General features: G+C 43.8%; 1 protein-coding gene across 3 annotated transcripts in view; it reads right to left on the minus strand.

Moving 5' to 3' along the window:
• The window catches only part of rptor (regulatory associated protein of MTOR, complex 1), a 190,617-nt gene that overhangs the window by 160,542 nt on the left and 14,723 nt on the right, over positions 1–15,352 (minus strand). For all 3 annotated transcript variants that reach the window (XM_084163751.1, XM_084163749.1, XM_084163750.1), the window contains exons 3-4: positions 13,139–13,241; positions 2,405–2,487 (exon numbers count right to left, since the gene is read on the minus strand). In XM_084163751.1, the coding sequence (XP_084019877.1) occupies positions 2,405–2,487; positions 13,139–13,241 (186 nt within the window). The remainder of the gene's footprint in view (positions 1–2,404; positions 2,488–13,138; positions 13,242–15,352) is intronic.

Raw genomic sequence — 15,352 nt, forward strand, 5'->3', positions numbered from 1 at the left:
CATGTATAGGTATAGAAACTGCCAATGGTTTTGGCCAAGGCTTCCCAGCGTCTGTGATTGTCCATAATGGGCCTGTGTATCAGTCAGTCAGTGTGGGCTGGCGGGGTGAAGGATCATGATGAGATTAGCCCGTTGTCCCTCTGCAGCGCTGCCGTGCCAGGAGTCTGGTGTCACTTTCACTCAGACTCTTTATCAATATTGAACCGCTAGCGCTAGGTCAGGCTATGTTGGGCTACGCTGCGCTAGGCTATGCCATGATAGCCAAGGGGACCAAATAGGCCTAAAGTACACAGCCATTACCAAGTATTGTAGTTTAACATATGTTGGGCTAAATTAGCAATGTAAGGCTAAGCCATTAATTCATAGCTATATAGATAGATAGATAGATACACTGGTGGGACATATGTGGGCTAAATCTGTTACAGTGCACTAGCTACAACCCAAGGGAACCAGAGACAATGTGAATAATTTATAGTTGGGCTTATGTGCCATAGATGGGCATGCTATGGACTCCTAGCAAGGATATAGTGTATAGTCTCTAACACAGTAGTCTATCAAACAATTCTCTGGTCCAACTGTAACACTCCCTCAGAGAGAGTGACATACAGACATAGAAAGAGCAAGAGAGCGAGAGTGCACGAGAGAGAGAGAGCGAGAGTGCACGAGAGAGAGAGAGCGAGAGTGCACGAGAGAGAGAGAGCGAGAGTGCACGAGATACAGCGAAAGGAGGAGAAAGACTGGGCTCTGGGCAGCAGCCAGGTCAGTATTTTGTCTTCTCTCAGTGTTCAGTGACAGCGGCCAGGAGAGTCAGTGAGAGAGTGGAGAGAGAGAGAGACATGATGACAGGTTAGGCTGGCACTGCCAACACTGGAGAAAGTCTCTCCAAACATGGGCAGTATAGGCACAGTTGTCAAGAGTTGAACAGGGCTTGGATGTAACTGTACCAACGAGGTGGCCACTCTAGTTTTCACAACACGCCAAGGAAGACGGAGAGTTGATTTCGTGCAACAGGGTTGTATTCAGATTGTGGTTCAGGTCACCTTTGAAAGTCAAAAGTGAAGACTTTGTATTAGTTACAACGGCTACATGTAAATGATACATCTAAAAGCACAAGATACAGTATCTAAAACACAAGGTCATTTTAGGTCCAGTTTCATTTTCATGAACGAGCCACAGGTAAGAGGGTAAGTGAGTTCAGCCCAGTGCTGGTATTATTTGTTACAGCATAGAGAGGTCTATGGTCCAGCAGTAGGCCTATGTCCTGAGGCTGGAAGAGACTGAATGCCTTTTCACTCCTCCGCTCCTTCTCTCCTCTCTCCCACCATCTGGTACCGACCTCTGGCTCAATCAGCCCACACTCAGCTGGTCTGTTTCTCCCTCTCCCGCTCTTTCTTCACGCTCGCCTTCTCCTTCCTGTCCTTCCCACGCTCTCATCTCCTTTCCATTCTATACTTCTCACTTCCCCTCTGTGCCTTTCCCTTTCTTCCCTCTCCCCCCTTCCCCCCTCAATCTCCTTCCCTCTCCTTCCTTCTCCTCCCCTCCCCTCTCCTTCCTTCCTTCCTTCCTTCCTTCCTTCCTTCCTCCCTCTAGCCGTACTTCCCCTCCCCCCTCTATCCCCCCTACTTCCCCTCCCCCCTCCTCAGCCTCTCTCACATACACACACATTTGTGAACTTCCACTGCACGCACTCACAGTGCCAGTACACTCCATACACACACATACGGTCAATAAACTCACAAACACACCATATCCTGAACACACCTAACACCCGCTCAAAAGGTCAGATACACAGAAAGCATTACTATGCACCCTCACACCCACATATGCATATCTACATATGCTCACATACTTTTTTACATACAAAGTTTGCTGTAAGTGTCTGTATTAACATATCAAAACTAAGTTATGCGCACTAAGTTATGGCCTTACACAGCCAAGGCAACTTCACTTCAGAGACAACACACACAGAACTCCACTTCAGAGAGAACAGATCCCACTGCTCAGAGAGCACATACCGACACTGAGAACAGGGACACACTGGTGGGGGATGGGACGGTGTGTGTGTGTGTGTGAGAGAGTTGGTATGTGTTGGTGTGTTTAAGTGAATTGGCTTATGTGCACGCATAGCGCCAAGCCGTATAGGAGCCTGTCTAGAGACTAGAGACAGTGATACACAACACAGTACGTACAGGTACAGACTGGTATGGGTGGGTGGTGAGTCACTGAGGTAGAGCAGGAGGAGGGAGAGGAGGGGTAGGAGGTGGGAGAGAGAGGAGGAGGGAGAGAGAGGAGGGGGAAGAGGAGGAGGGAGAGAGAGGAGGGGGAAGAGGAGGAGGGAGAGAGGGAGAGGAGGAAGAGAGTGGAGGAGGGAGAGGAGAACTCGGGGCCATGTGAACTCACTCACCCTAGGTTGCCAGTTCTCATACTGCTTCTGCAGGTTGGCCCCGATGGTCTCCAGGGCTTTCTGTGGACTCATGGACAGAGGGTCTGGAGGAGAGGAAACACAGACACTCATTATCATAGAGAGACAACCAGCACAGCAAAACACAGGGTGAAACGTTCTGTCCACAAAACAGTAGTGGAATACAGAAAAATGACCACATTACTCATAATACTTTGCATTTACATTGTTCACGAGATGGGAAGGTAAAAGTCATGTAGATCTGAAGTAACAGATCTGTATACAGTGTGTATAAGTGATGTATATTATGCAATCGCCAGCTGCAGTATTCCAAACATGATCTGGGTGAAGTGTCCTCCAGCCCATTTGATATGCCACAATACAGAGATCAGATATATCCCAATATTGCCATCACAATGAAGCAGAGATTCAGTTCAGACAGTTACCCCAATAGAGAACCAGTATGACTATCCCTCGCTATTTGTTTAGTAGGGCTGTTTTGCTTATCAAATTAATAATAATAATAATATGCCATTTAGCAGACGCTTTTATCCAAAGCGACTTACAGTTATATGTGCATACATTTTTACGTATGGGTGGTCCCGGGGATCGAACCCACTACCCTGGCGTTACAAGCGCCATGCTCTACCAATTGAGCTACAGAGGACTCATAATATGGAGAAATGTCCCCAGCGCTTCAGAATGAAATATTGACAAGAAGAAATCAATTGTATAAAGCATAGCGCATATTATAGATTATGAGATATCAAATTCTGCCCACAATGCAGAGAATAACATTATTAAACAGCACTGCATCTGCAAGCTGTTGGCTAGAACGCATGTGCCAATACCAGAGTGGGCAAATTCGCTACATAACGCAAACATTTTGGTAACCAGCAGTAGAGTTGAAAATGCGATAGAAAACCATTGAACTTTTTTATTCAGTACAGTACAGTACAGTACATGGGAATTTAACCGCAAAAGCTATTTTTATGTGCACTACGACATCACGCACAGCATTTTACCGACAAGTCAATTTGATGGAAACCCATCTCTGGTTTGAAAATGTGAATAGTCTAAAATCCACAAAAAATTGTACTTGAATGAAAATCTGTAGCCAATTGGATGGAAACCTAGTTTATGACCATGTAATTTCAAATGGATTAAAATTGCAGTACTTTCGCCACAAGGGGCATTGTGCACATGGCATATGTGCCTTTTTTTTTTTGAGCAAAACTTTTTGTGGACGGTATTACACAGCGCGCTGACCCCCTCCCGCACTCAATGTCGTCGAGATATGTTGAGTTTCCTTGTAGGCCTATTTGGCAGGAAATTGAAGCCAACTGAATAGCCTATTGCCCGTTTCTGTTTATGAGTCTTTCAGGGGCGCAACTTTCACTGGGGACGGGGTCATGTCCCCCCCACATTCTGAAATTGCATTTTTGTCCCCCCACCCAGTTTTATCATTGCAATGTTATACAAAAAAAAAAAAAAAAAAAAAATCGGCAACTGTGTGCTTTAGGACCAATAAGGACGCCGCCGAGCGGTTGGGTAGGCTATTTGGAGTGTTCAGCCGGCTGGATTTAGGACCGCGCAGATTCCACAGAGTGGGCTGACAGGCTGTGTGAAGGCAAAGCTTCTGGAAGGCTGGCTGGACCAGCACAGGAGAGTTGAGCATAGTTCAGTGTGTATGTATTGCACTCTTTAAACGAGTTGTAAACGCGAGCAGAAACTGTCTACTCTTTAGTTGACTGATGTAGCTGGCAAGGTAACTGCTGTTTAACTTAACAGAAAAAATAAAACGAGTGTTTATTCGCAGTGCTGAGCTAGTATCGTAACTGACATGTAACATTAGGTAATGTTTCATCCTCTCTCGACTGAGGTAAATTAATAAGCTACGCTAGCTAGTAGCCACCACAGCCAGGTCAGCTCTAGCCTCTAGTTATCTGTTAGCTAATAATAATAACCACCTCATATCGCTATCTAACAGCTGTTGTTTGTATGGAAATGTTTTGTAGTCTTTGTTTTGTCCCGTTTCAGAAGTAAATGAACTTTGCTAGCTTTCGCCAGTTGATGTACCGTTAGAGAGAGAACTGGCCAAAAGTTGGCTAACTTTAGCTATTTTTTTTGCCTCAATCTCACTAGACCTGAATCAAACGATGAACCCCTCGGCCAAACGATTTAAGATTGATATTCCGACGCTTTTTCAGTGCAATGTGAGTTTTATTAGTCAGTATGGCAATGTAACGTTATTGATCTGTCAGTTTCTGTAGCTAATTCCCTACTTACACTGACAGTTATAAACAGCTCTAATGTTACAGACATCACTGTCATGCTGTACAGTAGAGGTTTACGCGAACCGATTTCTTCTTCCTTGGAAAGATAACTGCCCCGTGCTTCTCAGCCCATGCTTAAGCTATAGCCTACTCTATTTAATTGAGACCACACGCGCACCTAATCTCGCAGGTATGGCTACTGAACTGGAAGCAGCAAGAATGATGACAGCGACACTACGTTTTGCGTAGGCCTATAGGATATAGCCTACCTTTTAGGAAGACGATTTGCAGGCAGAGACAAATAAATGGGTAATCAATACTTATTGAAAATGAAAAAAGGCGCAACGCTCGCTCACCATAGTATGATGACTAAATGTTTTGATTGCACTTCGACTCAAGTTGGTTGAGAGCCCTCCATTTCTTTCCATTATCAATATTTATTTACAGGCACTCTAGTAAACTACATTCTAATCATATTTAAGTTAATTTCTTAACTGCCACATGATTCTCTGCCCATGTAGGCAGCATACTCGATTTCAATGAGTCCACACATACTAGGCGGAGTTGAACTCTCACGCCCAACTAGGAGAAGTAGCTACTGAAGTTGAAGCAGCGAATTCTGAGTGTGAATAATGAGAAAAATACACTGCTCAAAAAAATAAAGGGAACACTAAAATAACACATCCTAGATCTGAATGAATGAAATAATCTTATTAAATACTTTTTTCTTTACATAGTTGAATGTGCTGACAACAAAATCACACAAAAATTATCAATGGAAATCAAATGTATCAACCCATGGAGGTCTGGATTTGGAGTCACCCTCAAAATTAAAGTGGAAAACCACACTACAGGCTGATCCAACTTTGATGTAATGTCCTTAAAACAAGTCAAAATGAGGCTCAGTAGTGTGTGGCCTCCACGTGCGCCTGTATGACCTCCCTACAACGCCTGGGCATGCTCCTGATGAGGTGGCGGATGGTCTCCTGAGGGATCTCCTCCCAGACCTTGACTAAAGCATCCGCCAACTCCTGGACAGTCTGTGGTGCAACGTGGCGTTAGTGGATGGAGCGAGACATGATGTCCCAGATGTGCTCAATTGGATTCAGGTCTGTCCATAGCATCAATGCCTTCCTCTTGCAGGAACTGCTGACACACTCCAGCCACATGAGGTCTAGCATTGTCTTGCATTAGGAGGAACCCAGGGCCAACCGCACCAGCATATGGTCTCACAAGGGGTCTGAGGATCTCATCTCGGTACCTAATGGCAGTCAGGCTACCTCTGGCGAGCACATGGAGGGCTGTGCGGCCCCCCAAAGAAATGCCACCCCACACCATGACTGACCCACCGCCAAACCGGTCATGCTGGAGGATGTTGCAGGCAGCAGAACGTCCTCCACGGCGTCTCCAGACTCTGTCACGTCTGTCACATGTGCTCAGTGTGAACCTGCTTTCATCTGTGAAGAGCACAGGGCGCCAGTGGCGAATTTGCCAATATTGGTGTTTTCTGGCAAATGCCAAACGTCCTGCACGGTGTTGGGCTGTAAGCACAACCCCCACCTGTGGACGTCGGGCTCTCATACCACCCTCATGGAGTCTGTTTCTGACCGTTTGAGCAGACACATGCACATTTGTGGCCTGCTGGAGGTCATTTTGCAGGGCTCTGGCAGTGCTCCTCCTGCTCCTCCTTGCACAAAGGCGGAGGTAGCAGTCCTGCTGCTGGGTTGTTGCCCTCCTCGGCCTCCTCCACGTCTCCTGATGTACTGGCCTGTCTCCTGGTAGCGCCTCCATGCTCTGGACACTACGCTGACAGACACAGCAAACCTTCTTGCCACAGCTCGCATTGATGTGCCATCCTGGATGAGCTGCACTACCTGAGCCACTTGTGTGGGTTGTAGACTCCGTCTCATGCTACCACTAGAGTGAAAGCACCGCCAGCATTCAAAAGTGACCAAAACATCAGCCAGGAAGCATAGGAACTGAGAAGTGGTCTGTGGTCACCACCTGCAAAACCAGGCCTTTATTGGGGGTGTCTTGCTAATTGCCTATAATTTCCACCTGTTGTCTATTCCATTTGCACAACAGCATGTGAAATGTATTGTCAATCAGTGTTGCTTCCTAAGTGGACAGTTTGATTTCACAGAAGTGTGATTGACTTGGAGTTACATTGTGTTGTTTAAGTGTTCCCTTAATTTTTTTGAGCAGTGTATGTGATTTTAATACAATAGATAGGCTATCGCATACAAAGCAGAAAGAGAACTGTTTCCAAATAATCTGTGGGACAACAAAAATATTTCAATCCCTAAATCGTCTGTCTGACCGCCCGCAGCATGAAAAATGCCAACCGCGCCGCAATGACCTCTGTCGGGACCCGCCGGAATGCAGCCCTCTAGTGCAGTCAGTACACAACACTATGCTCATCATGTCTTAGCAGGATCAGATGGTGACAGGGGTCCAAAAATGGTCAGACAACCAGGGAAGACCAGTCTATGGAGCTCAGGTGAATTTTGCAGTATATTAACAATATCAGTGAATGATACAAAGTTCCATCTTGAATTGATGGGTAGACCTACAGTAGCTAAAGGACCTCATCTTAAAATTAAAGCAACAGTCTGGGAATAATGGTCATCTAAATTATTGAACCATTACACTACCGGTCAAAAGTTTTAGAACACCTACTCATTCAAGGGGTTTTCTTTATTTTTACTATTTTCTACATTGAAATAACACATATGGAATCATGTAGTAACAAAAAAAGTGTTAAAACAAAAGATTATTCAAATTAGCCACCCTTTGCCTTGATGACAGCTTTGCACACTCTTGGCATTCTTCACCTGGAATGCTTTTCCAACAGTCTTGAAGGAGTTCCCACATATGCTGAGCACTTGTTGGCTGCTTTTCCTTCACTCTGCGGTCCGACTCATCCCAAACCATCTCAATTGGGTTGAGGTCGGGTGATTGTGGAGGCCAGGTCATCTGATGCAACACTTCATCACTCCCCTTCTTGGTCAAATAGCCCTTACACAGCCTGGAGGTGTATTGGGTAATTGCCCTGTTGAAAAACAAATGATAGTCCCACTAAGCCCAAACCAGATGGGATGGCGTATCGCTGCTGAATGCTATGATAGTCATGCTGGTTAAGTGTGCTTTGAATTCTAAATAAATCATAGACAGTGTCACCAGCAAAGCACCCCCACACCATAACACCACCACCTCCATGCTTTACGGTGAGAAATACACATGCAGAGATCATCCGTTCACCCACACCACATCTCACAAAGACACGGTGAGAACCAAAAATCTCCAAGTTGGACTCCAGACCAAAGGACACATTTCCACCAGTCTAATGTCCATTGGTCGTGTTTCCTGGCCCAAGCAAGTCTCTTCTTATTATTGGTGTCCTTTAGTAGTGGTTTCTTTGCAGCAATTCGACCATGAAGGCCTGATTCACGCAGTCTCCTCTGAACAGTTGACGTTGAGATGTGTCTGTTACTTGAACTCTGTGAAGCATTTATTTGGGCTGCAATTTCTGAGGCTGGTAACTCTAATGAACTTATCCTCTGCAGCAGAGGTAACTCTGGGTCTTTCATTCCTGTGGTGGTCCTCATGAGAGCCAGTTTCATCATAGCGCTTGATGGTTTTTGCGACTGCACTTGAAGAAACTTTCAAAGTTCTTGACATTTTCCGGATTGACTGACCTTCCAAGTCTTAAAGTAATGATGGACTGTCGTTTCTCTTTGCTTATTTGAGCTGTTCTTCCCATAATATGGACTTGGTCTTTTACCAAATAGGGCTATTTTTTGTATACCTACCTTGTCACAGCAAAACTGATTGGCTCAAACGCATTAAGGACAGAAATTCCACAAATTAACTTTTAAGAAGGCACACCTGTTAATTGAAATGCATTCCAGGTGACTACCTCATTAAGCTGGTTGAGAGAATGCCAAGAGTGTGCAAAGCTGTCATCAAGGCAAAGGGTGGCTATTTGAAGAATCTCAAATATAAAATAAACTTTTTTGGTTAGTATGATTCCATTTGTGTTATTTCATAGTTTTGATGGCTTCACTATTATTCTACAATGTAGAAAATAGTAAAAAATAAAATAAAAACCCTTGAATGAGTAGGTGTTCTAAAACTCTTGACCAGTAGTGAATATTATCTAAGAATAGAATCAATGTATAAATCTACGCCAATGTAATCCTTTGTCATGCCTCATTTTAGGAGGATCAGATGGTGACAGGGGTCTCAGCAGGCAGCCAGGGAAGACCAGTCTGTGACTTAGGCGAGTTGAATTTTTGCAGATACAACCTTTTATTCTCTCCATTCAGCAAACACTGGACAAGCCAGATGCTATTTTAAGGCAGTCTGACAAACCTCCAAAGTTGATTTCCAAACTGTATCAAGGGTTGATGGAGGCTTTTTCCGATGACACAAAACATATCAAACAAAAATGTGAGGAAAACCTGGTAGAAGCTATTGATGATATGAACATGACTGGGCATTCATCATCATCATCATCATCATCTCAGACATAAATTACTGCAGTTTAAGACCATCCATAGAACGTACTATATGCCAGTGAAACTGAATTACATGCACGCAGAAATGTCATTCCTCTGCTGGAGGTGTAAAACACAAAAGGGGACATATTTGCATATGTTACAGCGCATTCTGAAAGTATCCAGACCCCTTGAATTTTTCCACATATTGTTACAGCGTTATTCTAGAACGGATGAAATAGTATTTCCCCCCTCATCAATCTATACACAACACCCCATAATGACAAAGCAAAAACAGGTTTGTAGACATTTTTGGGAATGTATTTAAAAAAAACAGGAACTATCACATTTATATAAGTATTCAGACCCTTTACTCAGTACTTTCTTGAAGCACCTTTGGCAGCGAGTTCAGCCTCGAGTCTTCTTGGGTATTATGCTACAAGCTTGGCACACCTGTATTTGGGGAGTTTCTCCCATTCTTATCTGCAGATCCTCCCAAGCTCTGTCAGGTTGGATGGGGAGCATCGCTGCACAGCTATTTTCAGGTCTCTCCAGAGATGTTCGATTTGGTTCAAGTGTGGGCTCTGGCTGGGCCACTCAAGGACATTCAGAAACATGTCCCGAAGCCACTCTTGCGTTGCCTTGGCTGTGTGCTTAGGGTTGTTGTCCTGTTGGAAGGTGAACCTTCGCTGCAGTCTGAGGTCCTGAGCGCTCTGGAGCAGGTTTTCATCAAGGATCTCTCTGTACTTTGCTCCGTTCATCTTTTCCTCGATCCTGACTGGTCTCCCAGTCCCTGCCGCTGAAAAACATCTCCACAGCATGATGCTGCCACCACCATGCTTCACCGTAGCGATGGTGCCAGGTTTCCTCCAGACATGACGCTTGGCATTCAGGCCAAAGAGTTCAATCATGGTTTCATCAGACCAGAGAATCTTGTTTCTCATGGTCAGAGTCCTTTAGGTGCCTTTTGGAAAACTCCAAGCGGGCGGTCATGTGCCTCTTACTGAGGATTGGCTTCTGTTTGGCCACTCTACCATAAAGGCCTGATTGGTAGAGTGCTGCAGAGATGGTTGTCCTTCTGAAAGGATCTCCCATCTCCACAGAGGTACTCTGGGGCTCTGTCAGAGTGACCATCGGGTTTCTTGGTCACCTCCCTGACCAAGGCTCTTCTCCCCCGTTTGCTCAGTTTGGCCAGGCGGCCAACTCTAGGAAGAGTCATAGTGGTTCTAAACTTCTTTGATTTAAGAATGATGGAGGCCACTGTGTTCTTGGGGACCTTCAATGCTGCAGAAATGTTTTGGTACCCTTCCCCAGATCTGTGCCACGACACAATCCTGTCTCGGAGCTCTACGGACAATTCCTTTGACCTCATGGCTTAGTTTTTGCTGTGACATGCAGTGTCAACTGTGGGGCCTTATATAGACAGGTGTGGGCCTTTCGAAATCATGTCCAATCAATTGAATTTACCACAGGTGGACTCTAATTAAGTTGTAGAAACATCTCAAGGATGATCAATGGAAACAGGATGCACCTGAGCTCAATTTGAAGTCTCATAGCAAAGGGTCTGAAAACATATGTAAATAAGGTATATTTTTTATTTGTAATAAATTAGCAAACATTTCTAAAAACCTGTTTCCACTTTGTCATTATGGGGTATTGTGTGTAGATTGATGAGGAAAACATCTTATTTAATCCCTTTTAGAATAAGGCTATAACATAAAATGTGGAAAAAGTAAAGGGGTCTGAATTCTTTCCGAATGCACTGTATGTTCTTGTGAAGGCTGGCTGAAGTCTAGCAAAGAGTATTTTATTTTATCTCAGCACGCCTGCAGATTCTGTGTAACCAAGCATTTATAGTGTCTAAGAAATGCATTGCCATTAATTGGAAGGTTGGTTTTCCTCCTACAATGTCAAGTTATGTATGACTATATTTTATTTATTACAAGATTAAGGGTATACTGGACAACTTTTATAAGGTCTGGATGCCTTATATGGAATATAGTACGACTAAGAAAGTCTGTATTGAAAACATGCCCACATAAGGGGAGATACCCATTTAGGCAATCCCTGGTTGCCGTCCTGTGGGTGGTCACTCTGGCCTTGGCCTAACACACCTGAAACCAATAATGAATGTTCCACTAAGATCCTAAACCTGAGTGGGGGGTGTTGGGTTTTTTTATTTTGTTTCCAAAAAATGTACAGTGTGATTGAACTGGGAAGGAAATTGTGTTGGGAGAGAGTTGAGTTATTGACTAGACTGGAGGGGGTCGGGCATGCAGGCGGCTTGGGCTGGCTGAAATTTGATATAGTGGATGTCTTAATAAAGATAAAAGTCTTTGTATTTTTTCACGAGTTGTTCATTTGTTAGGATATTGGTTAAAGATGCAATAATATTTATTTTTGAATTACCTTTGATATAGTTCAGTCTTATTAATCACTGAAACATTTAATAATGATCTCTTACCTAGCTTGGTGACTGAGGGCATTTTTGTGTAATTTTTTTATTCTAAATAGAGATGGCACATTGGATTGTGTAAAAATGCACAAAATTAGCTTTAGATGCCCAAATAAATTCTGGGTGAGGACCCCCAGACAGGTTATGTCTCTTTGCTGCTTTTCATTAAATCATACATAGCTGTTCTTTATATGGCCTAAAACAAATGTGTTCATATGCGCAGAATATTAGGCTATAGCATACCGAATATTCATCAGTTATGAAACTAGAATACTCCAAGAAAAAATATTACCTGGTAAAAGGCCGACATTTGGACGTTTCAATTAAAAATTACTGTCACATGACTATAGAAATGTAAACATTGTGATTTGAGAGACACAAAGTAACAATAGCCTATGATTAAAGGGTTAGACTATACTGAGCTCTCACCATCATCATTATTCACATCATTCCAATTTAATCAAAAAATATGCCTGAGAGATTCACAAGACTATAACATTAGAATGTTGTAAAGTGCAGCCCAACCCTGGCTGGCGAGGACACTCAGGTGAATACTAAGCACACAAACTAAAGATGACAATTTTAGTATTTTATTAACTTAAGATTCTCACCAAGACAGGCAGACAAACAAACAGTACAGTAGGCTATACATTGCACAAGAAGATTTTAGGCAATTTTAAGAGAATGAAAGAAAATGTATACTGCTTATGAACAGTAACTAGGCCCAATCGATTACCTTTGAAACGATCCTCTTTGAACTGCCAGATCTGAATAAATGGGTTGGATGGATGGCTTTGATTGTCCAGCAATCGAATTGTAAATCGTTCAAATGCTAATACAAATATTCTGCTTAAAAATATATTGTACCTGCTACCCTCAGCATTCATTATTCTTGGAGGAGGTCAGAACAAGCAACATGGACGTCACCAGAGATTCATAACCGGGGCTCAGCCCTGAAGACCAGGGGCTGACAGGGTACCCGCAAATCATAGTATTTACAGGTCTGAGAAAACGACCCGTCTTAAATGCAAGAGTGGATGAATACACAAATTGTAGGCCTGCAATATGAGGAGGAAATTATAGTCCACCAACTTTCCACTTATCTAAGGTCCTGGTGACGTCCCTGACAAGCAATGGAAACCGAACTGATCCTCTCTGTGCTTCTAAAAAATATCCTGCTGCATGAAAGCTACAGCTACAGATGGGAACGACACCACAAATACATCGTTCAGGAAGCGCACCGAATATGATGCTTTCGAATGCCGAGGTCGCATAATGCTCACTGACGGGGTTATCTCCAAGTTATGCTGGATACGCGGTTCTTTCAGTGCCCAGAACATCAACTTTCAGGCAGGTTGGGGAGAAGGTCGGACGCATTCGAAGAAAGCCAATGTTTCCCATAGGTATGTCTTGTTTGAGATAATAATGACTTTATTATTCTTCATTATTTGTGTGCGAGTTGAGTTTGGAATAGCTTCTGCAAGTGTGTGTTTTTGTGTTTTCTTACCGATCCAGCACTCCAGTCTGGCGCAGGGTGAGGTCTTGACCACGTCAGGTGGGTCCACACCCACGTTGAGACACAACACCAGGGCTACACTCACTGTCTTCATCTGGGGAGGGGAGGGAGAGAGAAAGACAGACAGAGACATGCAGAGGGAGAGAGAGAGAGAGAGAAGGAGAGAGAGAGAGACCGGGAAAGATGGAGAGAGAAAGAAAGAGAAGTCAATAAACATGCTTCTCAATACACACTTCATTGGGATTATATCTCATATAAACACATGCTCTCATATACAGAGAGAAGAGAGACCCTGTTTATTTACATGATTTGGGTGAAGGACGTTCATAGAGAGGCTTGGACTCTTGAGTCCTCATACACACACTACACGGCTCTGAGGCAGGCATCTGACAACAATGTCAGCCTCTTGATTGTCCTTCAAAATAATATCAGATGTGCATCTTTCCCTTTCAAGATGATTCGATACGTATCTGGGGGGGTGGGGGCAATGTAGCCTACGTTTTTGTTCTCCCACTTTGGTTCTGAAATCAGCATCACCCGCTAATTAACTTTTCTCCGGTAGTTTACTTTTATACCGGTAAAACATTTAACAGAGCATAGAGAACAATAACCTAACAAATGACATAGGTTCTCACTCAACTAATAAAGTGTAATATCACACAAGCCATTTTAGCATTTGAATGCTGAAGGTGCCGTGCAGATGTGCAAGATGAGGAACAGGCCGCCTACCTCGCGTTGGTCAGCGTGCGAAGCTGGGCACAGTGCTCAGTTTGACTAGGCTCCTGATATTGCCTGGGATTGTTGGGCATGCAAAATGACTGTCAACACAGTTACATGCTTAGTTCGACACTGAAGGAGAGGAGGCATCAGTTGTCACAAAATATGAGGTATTTTCGGAAGGTAGATATGAGCAAAACATTTAAATGAAAAGGCGTTTCGTAAAATTTGAATCGGTTTTCTGACCGATGTATGCTACATTTGGATCGGTTTGGGGTCCCGCGGACAGATGCACTCATATCAAACATTTGAACCGGGGACCAATGCGTATCGGTGAATTGTTAGATCCCTATCCACCACCATATTTTACAGTAGGGATCAGGTATTTTCTGCATATGCATTGTTTTTTCAAAGGCCAAACCCACCGCTGGTGTGGTGGCCAAAGACCTCTATTTTCATAGCACCGGTGCCAATCTAAGTGCCAATGCCATTTAGCAAACTCCAGGCGGTGCTATGGTCAGATGACATGAAAATGGAGCTCTTTGGCCATGCACACCAGTGGTGGGTTTGGCCTTCTATTTGTACACACACAAGCTCACGCAGGTGTCTGACACGCCAAAACGTCAGCCCCTTGTTTGTCCTTCAAATATAAAGAAATAATGCTCCTGCTCTTATTTACATTTTTCATTACTTGGTGTCCTGGGGTAAGATCGTTTTTTTGGACAGCCATACACACTATTTTGACCTTGCCCTCTGGCATGGATGGATCCATTGGCAGGTCTGTCTAGTTGGCATAGCCTGACGTGACTTTGCAATTCTGAACCACTGAGTGCTGCTGACCTGATCTGGAGAGTGAAGCGCCATGTTGTCTATCGGCAAGACAGAGGCTGGATCCAACACTATGCCAAGCACTACAATATGGAGAACACATCAAAGTGTTCTGCTATGAGAGAGGGTAGAACTTAACACACACAAACTTCTCTTTGAAGTCTGTAGACTGTCACGACTCTGATACATCAGTCACGATTCACTGTACATGTGCTTTCTGTAATAAAAATATATATTTTTAAATATATTTTAAAAAACAGTCACAACTCTTTATATAAACCTTGCCCAGATGTCGCTTAAATAATACAGCAGTAAGAAAGAACCCATTTACTGGTGATTGATTTATCTTCCAAGGACTTTCCAAGAAAGGTCGATTGAAGTGTATTTAATTGAACGTGTGCCTGGATAACGGAAGTTAATTGAACTCTGTAACTGACAAACAGAAAGGCAGAAACTCTTTGCAGACAGAAGTGTATTGAATTAAGTATGGTGGTGAGCAGAGTTCTGTAGCTACTGCTCCTAACAGACAGTTCACTGTAGTGTAGACTAGTCTGATAGAGAACAAGCCCAGGGGGAGAGCAGAGGGAACAGGGTCAGGTAAAAATGTGCACAAGAACACAGATCGATCCACTGGGGCGCACACGGATACACACACACACA

Source organism: Coregonus lavaretus (genome assembly GCF_964263955.1).
Source record: "Coregonus lavaretus genome assembly, chromosome: 6".
NCBI classification, from domain to species: domain Eukaryota; kingdom Metazoa; phylum Chordata; class Actinopteri; order Salmoniformes; family Salmonidae; genus Coregonus; species Coregonus lavaretus.